The sequence below is a fragment of the Pezoporus occidentalis genome, unplaced genomic scaffold (assembly GCF_034315485.1).
Source record: "Pezoporus occidentalis ecotype Australia unplaced genomic scaffold, CSIRO_AGI_Poc_V1 ctg53, whole genome shotgun sequence".
Classification (NCBI taxonomy): Eukaryota; Metazoa; Chordata; class Aves; order Psittaciformes; family Psittacidae; genus Pezoporus; species Pezoporus occidentalis.
In genome coordinates this window covers 4,407,550-4,427,180 of record NW_026915866.1, presented here as the reverse complement: position 1 = coordinate 4,427,180, position 19,631 = coordinate 4,407,550, and the positions used below count along the sequence as shown (strand labels likewise).

Sequence of the window (19,631 nt, the reverse complement as noted above, 5' to 3'; positions counted from 1 at the left end):
AGTGGCAGAAAATATCTAAAGTGCCTGCACTTTTCAGGCTATCTCCTGTTTAATGTATCTCTGTTCTCTCTTCAGGGTAAATCTACCCAGCTGCTCTCTAACCAGACCTGATGGTGTATACAGCTGTTCACTATGGATGGAATAGGAGCACAGACATGTATGTATGCAGCTGATTTATGAGAAGAACAGAACCAATAAATATCAAAACTTGAAAACTTACAATGAAACGATCTTCCCATCTTATTTCTCTTGCCTGCCCTGCCCTCCTGCCAGGAAAAGCAGGTCAAAGCAGTAGATTGCCTGATGCAAAATGGGACTACGGAATCACTGTCATTTGGCTGTATTGTATTTTCACTCACAGAGGTGCTATTCCCCATGCAGTCACTGGTACAGAGAGCACACAGTCCTGCTGAGCAAGTGGGATGATGCAGTGAGTAAATCAGCAGCTGATCCCACTCCCCTTCCTCCTGTTTATATATACATCACTATTAAACTGCTACATTCCTTAAAATAAAAGCAGTACCACTGTAATTTATGGAATAAAATCAAGACAACACTGAAGAACTTTTAAGACATTTGGCAAAGCCTCTTCTGTGATGTTTACTTGAAAACCTCATTTAACACTGGAGAGGGTGCAGCAGGGACTATTGTTAAAGAAAACCATGGCTACTGCATCCATAACATCCTTTCTGCACATCTCTCTTCCATGGCTGTCCCTCCTATCACAGTCCCTTCATGGTTATTAGACAGCCTAGTGGAAATCCCTTTCTACAGACTCATTTGGAAGCACTTAAGTCTCAGCCCTCACTTGGCACTCTAGGAACTCCAAGGTAATGGCCTCAGAGAACTTGAATAAACTGCTGTTCAGTCATGCTTTAGTGCTGATTAATGGTAGAAACAAAACAAAGCACAGAGGGAGACCTGTTGGCTCAGCTTGTCCAGTGTTATAATCTGGTTAATAGCTCTGATGTGGCCAGTTAAATTCATTCAAGACCCTGAAGAACATTACGAAGTAGATAAATAAGCTAAAGGGATCCATGAATTCTTTCCTCTGAAACGTGTTTATTTTTCTGAAGCACGTCACAGAGATTATAACCTCTGCCTTTTATCAGATACCTTTTTAAAATATTATTTTTTCTTGTCTAATAATAGCTTTTAATATCACATTCTTCATCCAGCTTTCTTCCCTATCAGCCCAAATGTGATCTCCCAAAAGCTTCTGTTTGAACAGCAAGTGACAAATAATCCTTTTCTGTCGTTTCTTCCTTTAAGATGAAAGAACGAGAGGAAACTGCACACATAGGTAGAAGTATACGTTCATTAGAATCAGGCCTGAGCTCTCTGATATTTTAAAATTGAAGGGTGGGTGGTTTGCTCACAGGCTGCAGCTTGGCTTTTCAACACCATCATTTCCAAGTGCTTATTCTTGGGAAGCAGAGGCATGGGAAATTAAATAACTCAGATATTTCTGGTACTGTAGGCTTTAGGACAGCAACTGCCATGTTTCTAGGAGTGAGACATCAAAGACTGTAATCTGAAATTATCTGCCACCATGTTACACTGGTTGAATTTTCAGCTGAAAGCCATGAGTCAGCATAGGTGTGCTTGACATGCTCTGTTTTTTTATTTTTCTGAAATCCTGAGTATAATTTGGGAAGGCAAACCAGAAAGAGGCCAGCTTTTTTTTTAATATATATATACAAAAGGCAAACCTCAGCTTTATCAGCCTCTTCCAAACTGAGCTAAAATATATTTTCTCAAAAAAAGCAATTTCCTCTAGCCAATAAATCTTCAAACAGTCTTTTCTTTTCCTTGCTTTTTCAGCTTATGACTTTATCTAAAGGGGTTTCAAAAGTACAGTTCCCCAAGGCCTCTCTTGCCTCTTCTTTCATGCTATTTAGTCCTTCAGAGGATAAATATGATCTCAGTTATACAGAGGGTGGGTTAGTGATTTTTAAGACTCAAAAAGATCTTTGTTATTTTGTAGTTCTTTTATTATCAAGAGACTGTCAATGATTTCATCATTCTTTTTAAGATACTCTTTTCTCTCATATGTTTGTGTCCAGTGTGAAAACACCAGAAATTATAGGTTTTCCTGGCAAATGGATATTGGTGGAGACAAAAGGCAGTGTTTGGATTTTCAGAAGTTGCTAAGCCAAGCTCAGAACAAGTGAACACATGCTTCATGGATATTTGCTCTAATCAACCTTCAAAGTTTGAAGTTTAAGGTCTAGAAAATATGATATCACTCAGATTTTATTTAAAACTGTCTCTGCAAAAATACAACAGTAGAGAAAAAATTTGTATACAGTCACTCATAAACCCATATTCACCTTCATACCACACCCTTTCATGGACTAGTGTTCTTATAAAAGCTGTAGATGTCAACCAAAACACTGGGAGGGAACTATTGCATTCACAAATGTGCCTATACAAATTGTCTCTGGCTCTCAATGAGAGTAACTACAGAGGGTAGCTGGGAGACTCTTCTTTAAAGCCAGATCATCTTTTTTTGCCTGACTCTCTCAAAACATACATGACTCAGTGCTCCAACTGAAAGCCAAGATTTTCAGTGCCAGGTGTCTACAAAAGAAAGTTAATCAATGTCTTGTATTAAAAGTGCTTTAAGCTTTGTACAGTACATTGCCACATAACTTCTGGGGTTATAGTCCAGTGATCCTATTCCCATTCTGCATTCTGACAAATGCATTCATCTCTTATACCTATAAATCCTTTTCAGAGGAAACAGTCTAGGTACTTATATTTTAAAATCTTGTTGAAAGCAACTACATACTGAGAAGTCACAATCCTCTGTGCTGATGCAATCGGCATGATCACTATCTGGGTGCAAATGCATCCCTTATAGTTAAAAGCAACAACTAAGCAAATGTGGTGTTAAAGCAGATCATCTCCAATGGGAAGACAAAAATAAATCATACCAGTACCTTTTGGATACCTGCAGTTGACTCCAAGACATTGTTCTCTGAACCATTACTTCTGTTAATCATCCGCCACATTTGGGAATACATGCTGTCCCTCTCAAAAGGATTCATCCCTTTCACTCGGACATGCTCATAGACTGCAGAGTCCAACACAGTGCCGTAAGGAATATCCGTCTGCCTTGAGAGATCCTGGAGAGACCTTAATTGTGGGTGAAGAAAAGAGACACAGGGGACTTGAAGCCACATTTTCAAGAGGCAGGAGCTGCAGGCAAGCAAAGGACAATACATTGGAAGACAGATGTCAAGCCAGTTTCTTTTGTTTGGTGGTTTGGTTTTTTTTATTCTTTTTTTTTTTCTTTTTTTTTCTTAAAAGACAAAGTGAGGCTTAAAAATTGTATGGTTTAAGACACAAGGAGAAATATGAGGTGAAAGAAAGGGGTTGAAAAAGTGAAAATGGATGGAAAGAGAAAAACAGGAATAAGAGGATCTTGTCAAATGCCAAACTCCTTTGAGCAGGGGTGAAGGAGAGGAGGGAGCATTGCAGTCCCTCCAGCCATACACAGCAAGTTCAGCAGGAATTGAACAATCCCTTATGAGCCTGCAGTACCACCACACATCTGGCTGCTGGGGAGCAGGAGTATTAGCACCAGAACTCCCCAATTCTAGCACAAAGCACCTGGCTCTGAGTACTTCTAAGTGCTACTGGGTTACACAATGAAGAGCAGCTTTTTTGTGGTATTCCTGCACTGAACTGTGCACCCACAACACAGGTCACATCCTAGACTATTTTCAGCAGCAAGAAGATTTATGTTGTGGTTTTGTGAACTGCCTTTTCATCACAGTACATGTTATTTAGACCAGTAAATTTGTTCTACTTTATATATTATCTGGTCTTACGCATTCCCTATAAGTAAGAAAATTTAATTGGTTTAGAAGTTACTACAGCACCCCAAATATGGTTTTGTCAATCCTACTTTGGACTTAAAAATGCATTTTAGAACCCTTTGAAGTGTTTTCCCTCTTGGCCTTTATTTTCCTGTCCTATAGAATTGCTCTCAAGTACCTTTGGTTCTTTAATGACATTCATTAAGGTTTCAAAATAACTACATGAAAACATCTATGCCTAAAATCCATTACAGTTTTCCTGGCCCAAATTAACTTTGTATAAACTGTTTAAATGTAGTGGATGACACCAAAGGACAAATCAAGGGGCTGAATGCTGTGTTGAAGTAAGAAATAGCAAACTGTAAAAGCTCACTGCAGCCACAGAAAGTGCAAGCACAAATGCAGAAAACTCATCCAATTCCAAGCTGTGTTTCTAAAATGTGTAAATAAAGAGGCTAGTGAAAATGGCCCTATGGGGGTGGGGTGGGGGAGGAATTCTTAGATGTTCCAGGGATGGCACTAAAAAAAACAGTAATCAAATCTCAAAGGATATGTATGCCTCTGAACACAACAGAAAACAGGAACAGAAGAAATCAATAGAGCTCAATGGCAAGGGTTTAGAGGTTAGTTGAGTCAAAAAGAAATCCTTTAAAATTCAGATATGTGGGCTTAGAAGAACATTGCTAAATTCTAAGCAGATAACATATAGCAAATATAAGGAAGGGATAAATTAAATTTTGAAGAGTAAACAGCTAATGGTATTAAACCCCCCACAGTCCTCTCCTCTTTCTCCAACAATACGGCATTCCTCTTTAAGAACATAAGCAGCAGAGAACCTTCAAAGAATCTACACATATGGGATCATCAAAGGTAAGCGGCTAGATGAAACTTTTCCTGAAACCAAGTATACTGGTATTCTACCAGAGGACTGAGACATGCCCTTTTTTTAGGAAGAAAAATGTGAGACTTTAATGGACTAAGGTATGAGGAGAGTAAGTATTATCGCTAATTTTTAACTGAAAAGTAAAAAAATAAAATTATCAAGCCCAGATAAACACCTATGAGTTCTGAAAGATCAAATATGAAATGACTGAGTTGTTAGCAAAACTGTGAAACCTCATTACAGCTAGTGTATGAAAAGGAAGCAGTAAATATTTTTAAAAGGATGTAGTTGTAATCAGGGGAATTACTGAAAGTAAACTACTAAGAAGTTATACTTAGATTTAGTAAATAAACTGAAATAAGTATTGATACCATTTTAAAGATCAGTCGTGAAAATTAGATATGACTACCAGGTAGGTTTCTCGAGGGAAAGCAAGTCAATCATCTACTAGACTTTGAAATTAGTGAAAACCCTAAGAATTTAAAAAAGGCTTTCATCTTACCAAACAATGTATGGAAAGTAGAAGTATGGACTGGCTATAATGGTAGAATTTAGAAATGCTTCCTGGTAAGATATTGATAATAGTAGGAAAGCAGATACTCAGAGTGGATGCTCTTGAGGGACTTCACGGGTAACAAGACCAGCTTTCACAGAACTAAAAGCCTGGACAAGGGAAGTGTGGACCTGTTGAGGGGTACAGCAGACACAGCTATGGTTGAGATGCTCATTGCCTTCTTTGCCTTGCTCTTCCCCAACAAGGTCTCCCAGGTCCCTGTGACTAGAGGCAGCGTTCAAGGAGGCAATGAACAAACAGCAGTAGGTGGTCAAGTAAATGCCAACCAGAAAAGACAGGGATTGGTTGAGAGCACTAGACCCATAGAAGTCCATGGACCTGGCAGGCTGCATCAAAGTGTGCTGAGAGAGCTGGCCAATGTCCTTACAAGACTTCTTGCTTTAATTTTTGAAAGGTGGAGGAGATCAGGGGAGATCCCTGACCACTGGGGAAATGTCCAGACTATATTAAAAAAAAGATAAAAAAGATGATTCATGGAATTCAGGTGGGCTATCCAACAGTACTGGGTGAGTCCTCTCAAGAGTGTCAGCATTGGTTGAGTCCTCTCAAGTCCTCTCTCTGAAGGAGAAGCAGCTGACTGGGAGTAGTCAGCATTGATTTACCAAAGGTAAGTCGTGCCTGACCAATCTGATTGCTTTCAATAATAAAATGACTTAGTTTGTGGACAAGACCAGAGGAATGGCTGCAGTTTACCTTAACTTCAGCAAGGCTTTCAATACTGTCTCCCATAATATTCAGGCATCCAAATTAAGTGATCAGGTCTGGCTGGGTAGGAAACAAGATGAATAAATTCCTGGTTGGATAATCAGGCTCACAGGGTAGTTCACCTGGAAGCTGGTAACAAGTACCACAGAAATCTAACTTGAGACCTGACCTTACCCTGTTGTCAAGTTGGCAGATGACACGAGCTGGGAGACCAGCTGATTGCTCCAGGACAAGCTATCATCCAGATGGACCTAGAAAGGCTGGAGGGATGGGCTGACAGGAGTAGTGTAAAATTCAGCAATGACAAAATACAAAGCCATGTACTCCTGTGGAGAAATAACCTCCTGCAACAGTCCAGGCTGGGGTGCAGCTCTATAGAAAGGCACCCTGGTTGACAGTGATGGGCCTTGTGAGGATTTCTCTCTGTTTCACCATTAGGCAAAGTGTTGTGTAGAAGCAAGTGTATTACTGTTGCATTGACAGTAAATCATCTATCAAAAGCATCATTCATGAAATCCACTAGCTAAATACAACATTCTATATTCATCAATTCTGTGCTGCTGCTGCCAATTCACTTCTGTATGTCCTGGCGGTGCTTAGAAGTGCAATGAAGGTGCATGTCACAAGGTGCAATACTGTCATGTCCTGTAATTGCTGTGTTGTCATACAAACTGTTAGAAAAGTCTACAAAAAGTATTTACCGAGTCCCCAATCTCTAGTGAAAACACCTAGTGAAATTGCAGTCATTACTTTACAAGCCATATCATTTCTAATATAACAAGCAACACTGCATTTTTTGTGAAATATTGTTGCTAACTGGTATATAAATGACATGTATCTGCTGCCACAAAACAGTACAGTTAGAAAGAACACAAAACAAAAACAGTTCCTCTGTATATCTTGTGGCTATAAAACCAATCTTGCTATTTTTAGAAAGGCAAACCAACACAAGACGAGCTGTTAGTCCAAAAGTGTGCTACAATCAGGTATGGGAAGCATATTATAAGCAGTCTGAAAAGCAAGCAAGACACAAAGGCATCACCAGCCAGGAAATAACAAGGAGAAGAATTATGTCAATGCCTTCAGGAAGGCATGTTGTAGCTGCCAAGTCTGGCATTAACTAGCCTGCGTTTCTTTGCTGTTTGGTGTGCTGTCCTAAAACACAGGTTTTATCTCAGTTGCCCTGCTCTGCATCTTTTCACAATTGCAGGTGCTGCTCTATGCTGAGAAAATGATGTAAAGAGGACAAGAGCAAGCCAAGTATGAGTATAAACTCTACAGATGTGCTAAACACTGTCAGCAGTAAACCCAAGTTTTGGTTTGCCTGACCCTATGCTGAGGAGCAACAAAGAAGTTTTGGAGCCTTCGATGTGTACGTGTATGCATGCTGCTCAGTAGGCAAACTGCAAAAATGGAAACAACCTATCACATTAGTGACTTATCCCCTCACACAAACACGTCGAATGGGATCATAATATATATGACCTCTTTCAGAAACTGTTTTTTATAACCTGCAACTCTGCAGACTACTGGTATGACATTCACAACCCTGCAGCCAAGGTACAGCAAAACAAAGAGACATTACAAACCTTGACAGAACTAATAAAATTATTAAACCATTGAGGTTCCTTTCCAGCAGAAAGAATTTTTATAACTGCTTTGCCTCCAGCCTGGTTTGTAGGTTACACATTGTTCGATGTACCTTTATTCCTGGATTAAACAACTCATTCTCTGTTCAGACAAATACATTTAGTGGAGACATAAACCCACAGCCTCACTAGATCACCCAGTCTCACTACACAGCTGCCACACAAGATCTCAAAATAAGGATAAAGTATTTGTCAGGCTGGCTAATTCCTATGGGGTATCTGTTGATGCCCAATTTCTGACACTGTTATCCACACTGGATGGGAATTTAATTTTGTGATAGTTTTACCGATCTCAGTGTAACCACCTGCAAAGCAAAGCACACATCTAACATGAGTTAGAGAATTATAATCCCACATTTTAAAACATTTATCTCTTTGAATTTCTAATTTTGAAGCAATAAGGTAATGAATGACAAAAACTGTTTAAAAATAAAAAAAGAAGATAGAGTTGAAAAAAATTGTTATAGAATAAAATACCTGTAAATGAGTTTGCCTATAGACAAATCCTACTTCTAAGGAAGCAACCATGCAGTCAAGTAACAGTTCACCTTATTTTTGGTTACCAGTCATGAAGCATTGTGGGCAAAAATGTTATGTCTGGTCTTTAAGTTTTTTCTCATTGCAGTTACTGAGATGATACTAATACTATCCTGTACAGACTAACTGCAATAAAGGGCTATTCTGAAGATGAACTAAGTCAATTGAGAATGAATTATTAACAGATACATGTATTTTTCAGCCTTTGTTGATTTTGTTTAGTATTCTACACCTTATTCAGGCAGCAGTTGTCAGGTCACTTTCATTTTCTGGCTTAGCACAAATGAATGACTTTATAATTTAAAAAATTATCTCTGCTTTCAACTCAAATGAAAAAAAAACATATGTTGCATGTGTTTCTTTCCCCAAAGCATACCCTCTTCTGTAATTCAAATCCTAGGCTTAGAATTTGTAACATGTTTTTCTTATATGTCAGCCAAAAGCATTTAAAAAGTACACAGAAAATGTAGAAAAGCAGAAGGTCAGCTCCACAAAGGAATAACCAAATTCCTTTTTAGGTGGTTAAATACCACAGAGGTCAGAGGCTTGGGCATCAAAGTATCTCTGTAGATCTGGATTACAGAATGATTTAGGCTAGCTGTGTTGTTAGTCTTGGCTGTTGCACAAAACTGTCTGCATGAAGTAGTCACTAAATTTTAGGAGAAAATAACTGATGTCATGGCTTACATTCAAGTCTTTATTTATGACTAATTCAGATAGAGCTTTCCAATGCTTCCTGACCCCCCCCCCCCCCCATTTTTTTCTAGGACATGAAGGATTAATTCACAGCCAGGTTTAGGGAACAGGGCACACTAAGTGAGATTTGACTGTTGGCAGTGACAGCTGTGTCAAAATCTAGTAATACTGCTTGCTAGCCAGTTTGAAGATCTGGTTTAATCAGATTAAAGGAAAGGTTTAAGAACATTCTGATTTTCTGTGTAAGGAAACATCTACTGCAACTACTGCATTCTTGTGTAACCATCCTTGCAGAAAACTTGTCAGTTTTATTGAGCATTTTAGAGCCCTGGGGTCATGATAACTTCAAGTGAATCATGGTGACCTGGTTTCAGCTGGGATGGCATTAATTTGCTTCCCAGTAGCTGGTATACGGTGCTGTGTTTTGGCTTTAGTCTGAGAACAATGCTGGTAACATGTTGATGTTTTAGTTGTTGCTTACCCTGATCAAGGACTTTTCAGTCTCATGCTCTCCCAGTGAGGAGGTGTACAGGAAGCTGGGAGGAAGAAGAGAAAGGACACCTGACCCAAACTAACCAAAGGGGTATTCCATACCACAGCACGTCATGCCCAGTATACAAAGTTGAGGGAGTTACCTGGAAGGGCAGATTGCTGCTGAGGTCGTGCTGGAGCTAGCTCAAGACCTCCAAATTTATCTGCATTTACTGAGAAAAGCCACTCTTAATTACTATTCATTCATGTTGCATTTGAGACAGTGATCTAAAGATCTAAGGATCATAGAAATTATGCTTTCTTTGCTGCCACAATGTTTTGGCATTTGAAATGCTGACTGTCTTGATTTAAATGTCACCTGCAATGTGGGGCAAGTGTGAACAAAAGATGCATCTAGGAACTACTCCATGACTTCAGTGCCTCCACTCCTGACACTGCCTGTTGGCAGAAGATGAGAAGCTGAGCTCCCAAAGCTATGAATAGTAGCAATTTGTCTGCAAAAGGAGATTAATAGTCTTCTAAGTTCATTAGAAATTGTAGCAATTTGATCCAAATTAATCAGTAAAGCAGAGAACAAATGCCATCAACTTCAAGAGAGGTTATACATCAAAGATCTACTAGGAGACACTAATAGGGAAAGGAAGCATTTCACTAGTCCTCTCTAGCACACTAACAAAACCTTATTATGCTTTTCTTCTCAAAACAGGCTTCTAGATACCTTGAGACACTGACTAGGATGAGTGGCCTAACATTCATACCAGTCAAGAAAAGCAAGCTGCAAGAGCTCTGGCTACACATCCAAAAACCGAAATGCAGTAACTACCAAAATGTTTCATGGAAATGAAATGTGCTGTGGGCTACTTGAATCCTCCTATCTTCTGTAAAAGATATCACAAGGACCATGCCTTCAGCAATACACTGTAATATCTGATGCTAGCTAGAAATTGGAAATGAAAACCAATTAACTACTTGTTACATGTGTGCAAACCCACTGACTTAAATTTCTTTCATTTTTATGACTTCTCTGAACCTGTCTGGATAGCACTATAAGCAGAATCTGCTAGTAAAGCAGTAAAGCTGTAACTACATAAACTCATTTCCATTCTGGCCTTCAAAACTCCCCAAGGTACAATCTGATCTGTTAAAAAAAGAGAAAAAGAAAAAAAAGGCATCAGCTTTTTTCTTTATTGCTTATTCATGTTTCCCAGTTTGCAGTAATTCAGCATGGTAAACAAACAGCCTCCCTCTTATGTGCTGGTTTGAGGTCCAATTTTGGTAGTTTTGTAAACTAAAGTTTTACACTCCCACTGTAGTTAGGGTAACTTCATTCCCTAATGGATACTTAACACATCTAATTACTCTATTTTTGAGCTGAAAGTGTTGCTGAAAAATGTCTTTGTTCTTTCATTCCAGGAGCTTTCCAGCTGCAACATTTTCTACTGAATAAAACATTTCCAGTGACTTTGCCATAAATAATACAGCACAAAGACCAATGTAGTCCCAGCTATACATAATAACATCAGAATTCCACTGAGGGTTTTCTGGTGACATCATAATAAACTTCAAGAAAAAGCTGAGATGTATTAAATTATAGTTTGGGTATATTTTATTCTTTTGTACACATGATAATACAATTCAGACATTTGTCACAGTATTTTGAGCATTTTCCTGGACTACTTCAAAACTAGAAGGGACATAATTTCAAAGCAGGATGCAGAGGCATAGCTCATATTTGTAAGGACAAACTGAATGACTGAATATATCATAATTATTTATTTTGCATGTACAAAATCTCATACTTCTCTTCTTTAAAGTCATGCTACCATTTCTGCAAAGAAGGATTTATGGGAAAGGCTAACCTTGTCACTTGCACGCACTTTCATGGATATGTAGCCTCAAGATTAAAAACCTTCTATGAACTAGAGAGCCCAGCCCTTGAAGTACTCGATTAGCTAATGTTTCACTGTATTTTATAATCTCTGCTTTTACCCAGGAGAAAGGATTTAGGGGTGGGGGAGGTCACTGGAGCAGTAGGAATGAGGATGTCAGCACGCAGCTTGCTGAGACTGGAGAAAAAGGGGTAGAGAGAGAAAGGGTAGGAGACCTAGAAAGGTTCCTGTGGTACAGAAAGATGAGATGATGTGGAAAAAGGGCTAGAAGGAGTGACAGGAAAACAGTTCTCCAGACAAGGACATTCATGTTAGGTAGGCATGAAGCAAAAGAACCAATAAATGGAAAAAAGAGAACAATATGATCCATTAATGTAGTAAGAAAGCACTTGGGAACAGAAGGAGCAAAGTGACCAGAAGTTATTTTTCATTGTGCGTTGCTATTAACACATCTTTGCCTTGGCAAGAAAAGGAAAATTCAGCTTTGACTGACTATTCCCCATATATTGAAGAAGCATTGAGCTCCTCCTCATTAAAGTGTCAGTGCTCAAGTATTATGGTTTGGGTATATTTTCAAAGCATTTCAAAGGAAAGCATAACCTGAAAACACACAGCATGCAACTTTCCCATTTCAAGTACTGATACACCGTTATCCCAAACCCAATTGCTTCTTTCAAAATATGCATGCATATGAATGTACAAGTGCCACAGAAGAGTATCTGCCAGAGGCCAACAATTCTGATCCTACAGACAAAGTGTCTCCAGGGAGACTGGCAGTCTGTGGCATATTGTTATCTTTTTTTAGCTTCCAAACTACCTCTCAGGATGATAAAAATTTCTTTCTTTTCTCACACTTAAGTAGAACATATATACCCCTCTATATGCATACATATGCTCACCCTCCTTTCCTTCAGTTCATTTATCAACTTACTGGATGGAGTTCTCAATGCGTGTGATGGTGAGGAAAGCTGCTAGGTTTGCTGTGTAAGAGGAGATGACAATCAATGCAAAAAGCCACCAAGCTCCCATCATCAGTCGGGTTGCTAGGGTTGTGTATGGAACCTCTCCTCCTGTGGGGAAGAAGGAAAAGCAAGAGTTTTCATTTGGCAGTAGGAAACCCAGATCTTTATTGCTCATGCCTTGCTCTGGAGAACTAGGCCTCAAGGTCAACAGGGAGCTACACTTTCTATGCAAAGTACTGAAGGAAGTCCACAGTGTCAGCTGTATTTAACTTCTTTTGCTATTGTGCTGTTAATCACAATTCATCTGCCAGTTCTGTCCAGTAATGGAAATAGACTTCAAGAACAAAACCAGCAAAAGTAAATTCTTACAACATTCTTTCCTCAGAGATTTTATCTACAAACATTAATTAAGAATTTTTGTGATCTAAGGAACATAAAGTTAGAAAAACCCCATTGAAATATAATTACTTTTCACAGTTCTGTAGGCAGGCATATGCTCATGAGAAGTGTACATGTATGTGTACAACTTACTGTAAGTGAACTTGGACATGCAAAAAACTAATCACATGTATTGAGGAATGCAAAATTGTTTTGTATTCCCATAGTTGCTTTCCTTTAAAAATCCAACTGCCATTTAAACAAAACATTAGCAGTAATTAAACCTACGAAGAGCTGCACATCACCACTTATGTGACCAGAGCCAAATTTAGCAAGCCGTGAAAAGCACTATTTTTTGTTCAAACTGCTGCTCCCAAAACACACTAGTTCAGAGTTTTGAAACAACTCTTTCAGTTGAAAACATATAAATAACAGATTTTTAGATGAAGGAAAATTCATTGTTCTAAATCCACCCATTTTGTCTGCAGTGTAAGCTTTGTCACAGCTACAAGTAACTAGGTGGGGGACAGGTGAATGCAGCAAACACCCACAGTCAACTGCTTAAAACTTCACCCCTTTTCCTCTCACCCTGTACTCAGCAATTTGAAAAGATGTCATTATTGTTGAGGTAGTTTTCTCAGATGCAAAATCTTACAATGGTACAATATCTGGGATTGGAGCAAAAGCAGTTTGTTACGGATTCAATCATCTGAGTATTCTGTGCTGAATTTCACTTATGCAAATACTCCTCCACGTTTCCGCAGCAAGTGGGTGTAAAGGGAATACAAATTACAATTATTCTCATTCCAAGTACAAGTAAATTTCAATCATATACACAAACTAGATATTTAATCAATGCTTGTATATGAAGGATCACCTTATTGTTTGGTTCAAAGTTTGTCTTACTTATAACAAAGCACTGGGAACTCTGCACCACCATACAGTAAACAAATTTGAAGCTTTCTTCCTACTTCAGTGATGTGGAGTTGTATTGTATGTGAAATAATAATTGACTCCATTTTTTTTTGTATATAAGTATTGAAACCCTTTCCCTTTTAAGAACTGCAAAGACAGAATCTATTTTAGACCTGTTCAGTCAGAAATAAATTTAAGTCCTAAGATGCCATGTATTTTTTTGAAATAATCTATTGGTCAGATCAGGAGATATTATTCCAATATAAAGACTTTCAAAGATGAATATTAGTGTCAACATCTGAAGATGTGGTTTTCACTCCTACATAAATTTTAAATTATTTTTAAAAGAATATTTCTACTTTATAAGAGTTTTTGGAATACTTAATTTAAAAATGAATTTTAATAAAATTAAAAGTGAAGACAGCTATATCAATTTATCTGAAAAGTCTGTTGGTCCTTTTAATTTCCAGGTGCCAATCCCTACATATAATCTTCATATTGAACTGAGATGGGTAGAGTGATAGAGAAGAAGTCAACCATCTCCCGGACATCCTTGCATTTGCATGTTTCAGCTTAATGTGTAAAATTTAATTCTCACATTTTCTTATTTAAATGAAATGTCAGAAAAGAGAGGACAGCTGAAAGTCACACACCTGCTTTCTGGTTTTCAAGTTAGGATGATCTGCAACAAGTGACTATGAAAGCCATCACAGACCCCCCAGTCACAGCATCCCCCTACGGTTCATACAGCGTAGTTTTCCCACACACTGGTAAGGTTATCCCCAGTATTTACTGCTACCTTTTCTTTTTTAACGCATATATTAACAATAGACTTTAAAAAACGGTAAATGTTTGTCATCCCAAGGGCTTTTACTTCATCCAGGTGTCTCTGAAGTCTTGTTCCTAATTCACAGTTGTGCCTTGCATATCAACAGTCAATAAATGAAGCTTAAGGACAATGCTTGCATTCAAGTACATGAAAAATGCATATCAAAATAATTAATCACTCCTGCCTGTACTCCATAATGTTTGCACTGACACTTTTTAAACCACCATTTCTAAAGCAGAACTGACACTGCAACTGCATAGAATCATGATTTTTAAGCAGTACAGGCAGTGTACTCCACCTCTCCTGTGAAAGAATCAAAGAAAGAAAGAAAGAAAGAAAAATGAAAGGAGACCTCTTAGTGCCATGGCATTATTTCTTTGGCATCTATTAGGAGACTTAATGTGATATAGTCTTGTTCTATTGTACTGTTTGCTAAAACACTCACTGCACCCTGACAGCTCACCTTAAGAAACCTCTTCAGTCCCCCCAATTTTGTTTCAATGAATAAAACTTTCCAGAGTTTTCTCTCAGTCCAATTTTACATGTTTTCTCAGTGCAGAAGAGTACCAAGTTATTCAGGAGAGCAACGTTCAATGGTTTTTCATTAACATTATCATGAAAAAGAGCTACAGACTTAACAGTCACTACCGTTGACCGTAAATTAGTATGCAGAAGGGACATGCATGGAAAACTGCCTGAGCTTTCCTTGCCAATATCTGGTATAAGTTTCAGGTGCACAGACATCTTTTTGGATGACAGAATATTCTAGTTATGGGGGACTATGTATAGGACACACAATGCAAGGACGGAGGAAGCCAAGAAGATGAAATAAGCCTTTTCTGGCTATTGTCTTTCATATCATAGCTGCAAAGTTTAATAACCCCTAACAGCAAAGGGAGGCACCAGATGCCACGTAAACACACGTTGGTGGCCAGAGTAAAGTCTGTCCTTTGACACCTTATTCCAACAGTAAAATTTGTCAATGGAATTTAACATGCTGGTTGTGGTTACACTAAAAACACTGCTGCTGTAGCAGGCTGAGCAACACATTAAAAGTACTCAGCTTTACTCATGAAACTAATGGAAATCAGAGAAGACACTCAGCAGTCCTGGAGTTGCTTTGTCCTCTTGAGAGACAGACCTCAAATGAATACAGAGGCTGTATTATTCTTTAGACTTGACCTTCCAACACACTGGCAGAAGGGTATAATGTGGCACAAAATGCCACTACCTGTCGATTACCTATGTTGTGGGTACAGCTCCTAGTAAAATTCAGCTGGCACTTTTGATGTGTGCTACCACTAATTTAAAAACCTAATCTGCCTTTCAAATTTTCTGATTGGAAGGAAAAGATATTTTCCAGAGTAAACTGAACCAGCAAAAATCAATCTTATTGGGAGTTTTCTGAAAGACTTGAATTACAGTAGAAGTGACAGTGAAAGAAATTACTTTCAGTACTCCCACTCTCATCTAGTGCAGCTCTCCTTCATCAATCCTAGACCCATTTAAGCTGGCCTACACCAGATGACAGGCTTAGACTGCAATTTACCTTATGAATTTTTGTTTATTCTTATTTGTTTCCAAGTGCTTCAAGCTAAATATTAGAAGGTAAGAAAAATAAGGCATTGTCTTGAAAATGCAAACAATATAACATGTAATTATGACAGACCTAAATATCAGGAAAAACCCACCTTAGGAGATAAAACGTTAACCAGTAAATGGGTAAGATTAGGTCTTGCTCTGATTTAATATAAATTTAAAAACCTCACTGGGAATGCACAATATTTATAAATAAAATTAATTTCTTAACAGCTCAAGAATAATTTTCTTACTATTGCTAAAGCAAATAGCTCAGCAGCATAGAGCCTACAATGCTGAGAAAACTTGGAATCGATTACTGAGAAAAAAAATGGCTCCTGAGGATTAATTATTGAAATACACTTTCAAAACAACTGAACACAGAGAGAAAAGCCATAAACTATTATTCTATGCCCTGAATTTGAAAACTGTACTAAATGAGGTTTCTGGGCAGATTTGAGAGCTGAACTGGGAGTCTGCTGCAACTATTCCATCTGCGAAAGACAGGCTTGGATGAGAAGGCTCTGCCCTTTTCCTACAGGAAGGAAACTACAAGAATCATGGCTTGCAATTTCTATTTGTGATAACCACAGCTGCCCTGGAAATACCGAAGACTAAGTTTTCATTACTGACAAAACTTTATTTGTCACCAATGCTTACCATCAATGTATCTCAGTTGTGAATAACTTTGTCAAATTTCAATCATTCAATCTGCATTAGTTTCTGCTAGAGGTCTGCAGTGAGCTGAATTTCTGCAGAAGGAATTTTAGCTAGATTTTTTTTCTCATATGATTTTGAGAATTGTGAAAAACATATTAATTGTGATGGTCTTGTTGAGGAACTCTAATACTGTCAAACTTAAAAGAAAGGATCTTAATTGTGTCTCGAAAAGGAAGGTGAAGAAATAATAGGGTGGGTTATTTGGGGACAGACTTTGTTTTTGTTTTCTCTTGCAAAAATTCTGTCCACGGTCAGTGAATTATTGGCCTTTGGAAAAAAACACAAAGGACCGAGAGTTGGCTGCTGTTTAGCCTTTAGCTTGTTAGAACAGTCACATCAATTATGCTGTGCATCTGCAATTTCCATTTGCACAAATACAAAGTGTAGAACTCTGTTGCAAACAGTTTAGATCAATGTACGTCTTATGTTTTCTTTGTGAAAAGGACATTAATAGAGAGTTGGTGTGAGGGGAGCAGCTTATATCAACAAAGAGGCAAAGGCGTTTTATATTTCAGCTATTTCTGCCCCAAGAAACAAAACCTAAAGTTTGACTGAGCTCTGTTATCTTTACAAAACTCTGCAAAGCAGAGCTCTTGAAAGGCAGAATCTTTCAGGGCATTAGCTTTTGCTACTATTCTGTTAACACCTTTCTTGATAATATAACATTTTTCCTGTTTTCAATTGGAAATGTTCAAGTCAGTATAGGACAAGAAAAAGTACTTCGCAGTCAATGAAGCCTGTACCTATTTCTACCTGCTGTGAAACAAATACAGTTTGCAAGTTCTTAGAAAATCTCTTACCATGAATTTATATTCCTTTCTTTTCTTTTTTTCACCCATACTTTTCCATTCTTAAACATTGCAAAGTACATTAATTTCCATAACATACAAGCCGGCATGTCATAACCTGAGTTTGTAAGGTTACATTGTGTGCTGAAGTGACCACAGCAAGCATGACATGTATCCTTCAACAGGAAAATACAATCCCTTGAATTGGTAATGCCTTTCAAATAAGCCTGTAAATCAGAGGTTGAATTCCCTAGCCTTGCAAATATTGGCAGATTGCAGTGATTTGAGAATAGAGAAGGAACTGAGCATGAGGCAGGACTGGCAGCCCTGGACAAGGTCTGTACAAGCTCAAAAGCCAGCTATTGCTTTTATTCTCCACGCCACCTGTTTCTCCCTAGCATTTTGTCTTTATTAAAGCATAGGTGTTTTGTTGTTGTTGTTATTTTCTTTAATGTTTTGTTTGTTTGTTTTTAATTATTTTTAACTTACATATGAAGAGAGATTTTCAGGTATTTTGTATCACACATGAAACATTTCTTCAGGTCTTAACTTCCTAAAGAGAGAAAAATGTATCTAGGTATTATTATTACCATTACTATTAGTACTGTGAGGATACTACAAATACATTAGGTAATAAGTTATAGGAATTGCTTTTTTTCATTCACTAGAAGTAATAGGATTGGAGTGGAACCATTTTTTTTCTCTGAAGTAATTACAAAAGGTTCCATAAAAGCCAAAAAATCAAGCAACTATTTATTTATTTATTTATTTTATAAATAGTAGAAGTCTTGTGTAGTGTGGGGTTTCATTGTAAAGATATTTTCACATTAGTTTTCTAAAAATAAACATGAAGTAAATTAGAAAGAAAAAACACCTCAAAAGATATTTGAAACATTTAAGAATGTTTAAATGCTTAGAAATGTTTCTTCTGTTTACCATAAAAATATTTTAATGGACCCATTGTAAATTCACGGAAATGTTGGTATTCATTAATCTTAAAATCTGAAATACTAGATAATTTTTTGATGTCTATCTTCCTAGAATATAATTGATAGAGGAGATACTTTCATATGCCTACTCCAACAGTATTAGAGCTCTTCTGTGTTTATAGCTGGCCTATTCTTTCTTCTGAAAGCAAGTCCTTTATCTTTCAAACACTGTGCTTAAGGGACAAACCAGACTTACCCTGTCTTTGTCTATACTGAAAATCTCCTTGTACATCCTCTGTCATCAGCTTCTAGCAGTATTACCTGTCTTTAGGTACTGTTCAATCCCTGACTTGGGTGTGGCTCTTAGCAATACATCATAAAACATTTTTCTGTATGCCACTGCTGCACTTACCAGGGACATGCTTTGGCTTCCTTTTTCCCGTTATTTCTACAGCCTTCCTCCTCCTTATCTGGATGATTTTGACAAGAAGGACTGTTATTGTTCATTTTAAGAAATACTAATAGTTTGTATAAATACGTATCTTCAATATCAAACTTTTTAATGGTGATATCTTTTGGAACTGTTAAGTCTATACTTGTGAAGTCTTTCAATTTGTTGCATCCATATATTAAGATGGAAGAAACACTTGAATTGAAGGTTTAGTTTGGTCTTTAGGTTTTACATAATATATTTTGGTCAGCTTTCTAAAATCTGCACAAGACTCCAGGAGTCAGATTTAGAAATAGAGGTCCTAGAAGCTCCTTAACAAGCTCTTTAAAAATGCTTGGGTGAAATTTGTTTGGATTTGCTGCCTTGAAAATGTCTGATGTTAGAAACTGTCATTTAACATTCTCTTGGGTTGCTATTGACATGAAAAGTATTTAACTTGCTTTTAACAAACACAGAAGAGAAATATTAATTGCCTTTCTGGAACAACTATTTTGAATGGTATCACCTTCACCTAATGAACCATTATCATTAAGGTTTCTTTAGCTCCTAATAACATTTTCAAAACTGTCCTCCCTGTTGTCCTCAATTCTGACTTGCCTCTGTGTACACTTGCTCCCCATGGCATTCTTCTTGAAGTTTGTAGCTTCTAACTCTTTGGTGCCATTAATGTTCCTTTCTCTTTCCTCCTGCTCTATATGTGCATTCAAAATGCTTCAACTTGGGCAGCCTGAGACATGAAACATACATAATTCAGACTAAATGCTCCTATTATATCTAACATCTTCCCTTACACATTACAGATATGCACTACAGAAGCCAATCGTCTGCT

General features: G+C 37.7%; 1 protein-coding gene across 2 annotated transcripts in view; it reads right to left on the bottom strand.

The window, feature by feature from the left end:
• Nucleotides 1-19,631, bottom strand: part of GRID2 (glutamate ionotropic receptor delta type subunit 2) — a 735,631-nt gene that overhangs the window by 97,439 nt on the left and 618,561 nt on the right. For both annotated transcript variants that reach the window (XM_062637614.1, XM_062637616.1), the window contains 2 exons: nucleotides 12,184-12,322; nucleotides 2,946-3,141 (listed from right to left, as the gene is read on the bottom strand). In XM_062637614.1, the coding sequence (XP_062493598.1) occupies nucleotides 2,946-3,141; nucleotides 12,184-12,322 (335 nt within the window). The remainder of the gene's footprint in view (nucleotides 1-2,945; nucleotides 3,142-12,183; nucleotides 12,323-19,631) is intronic.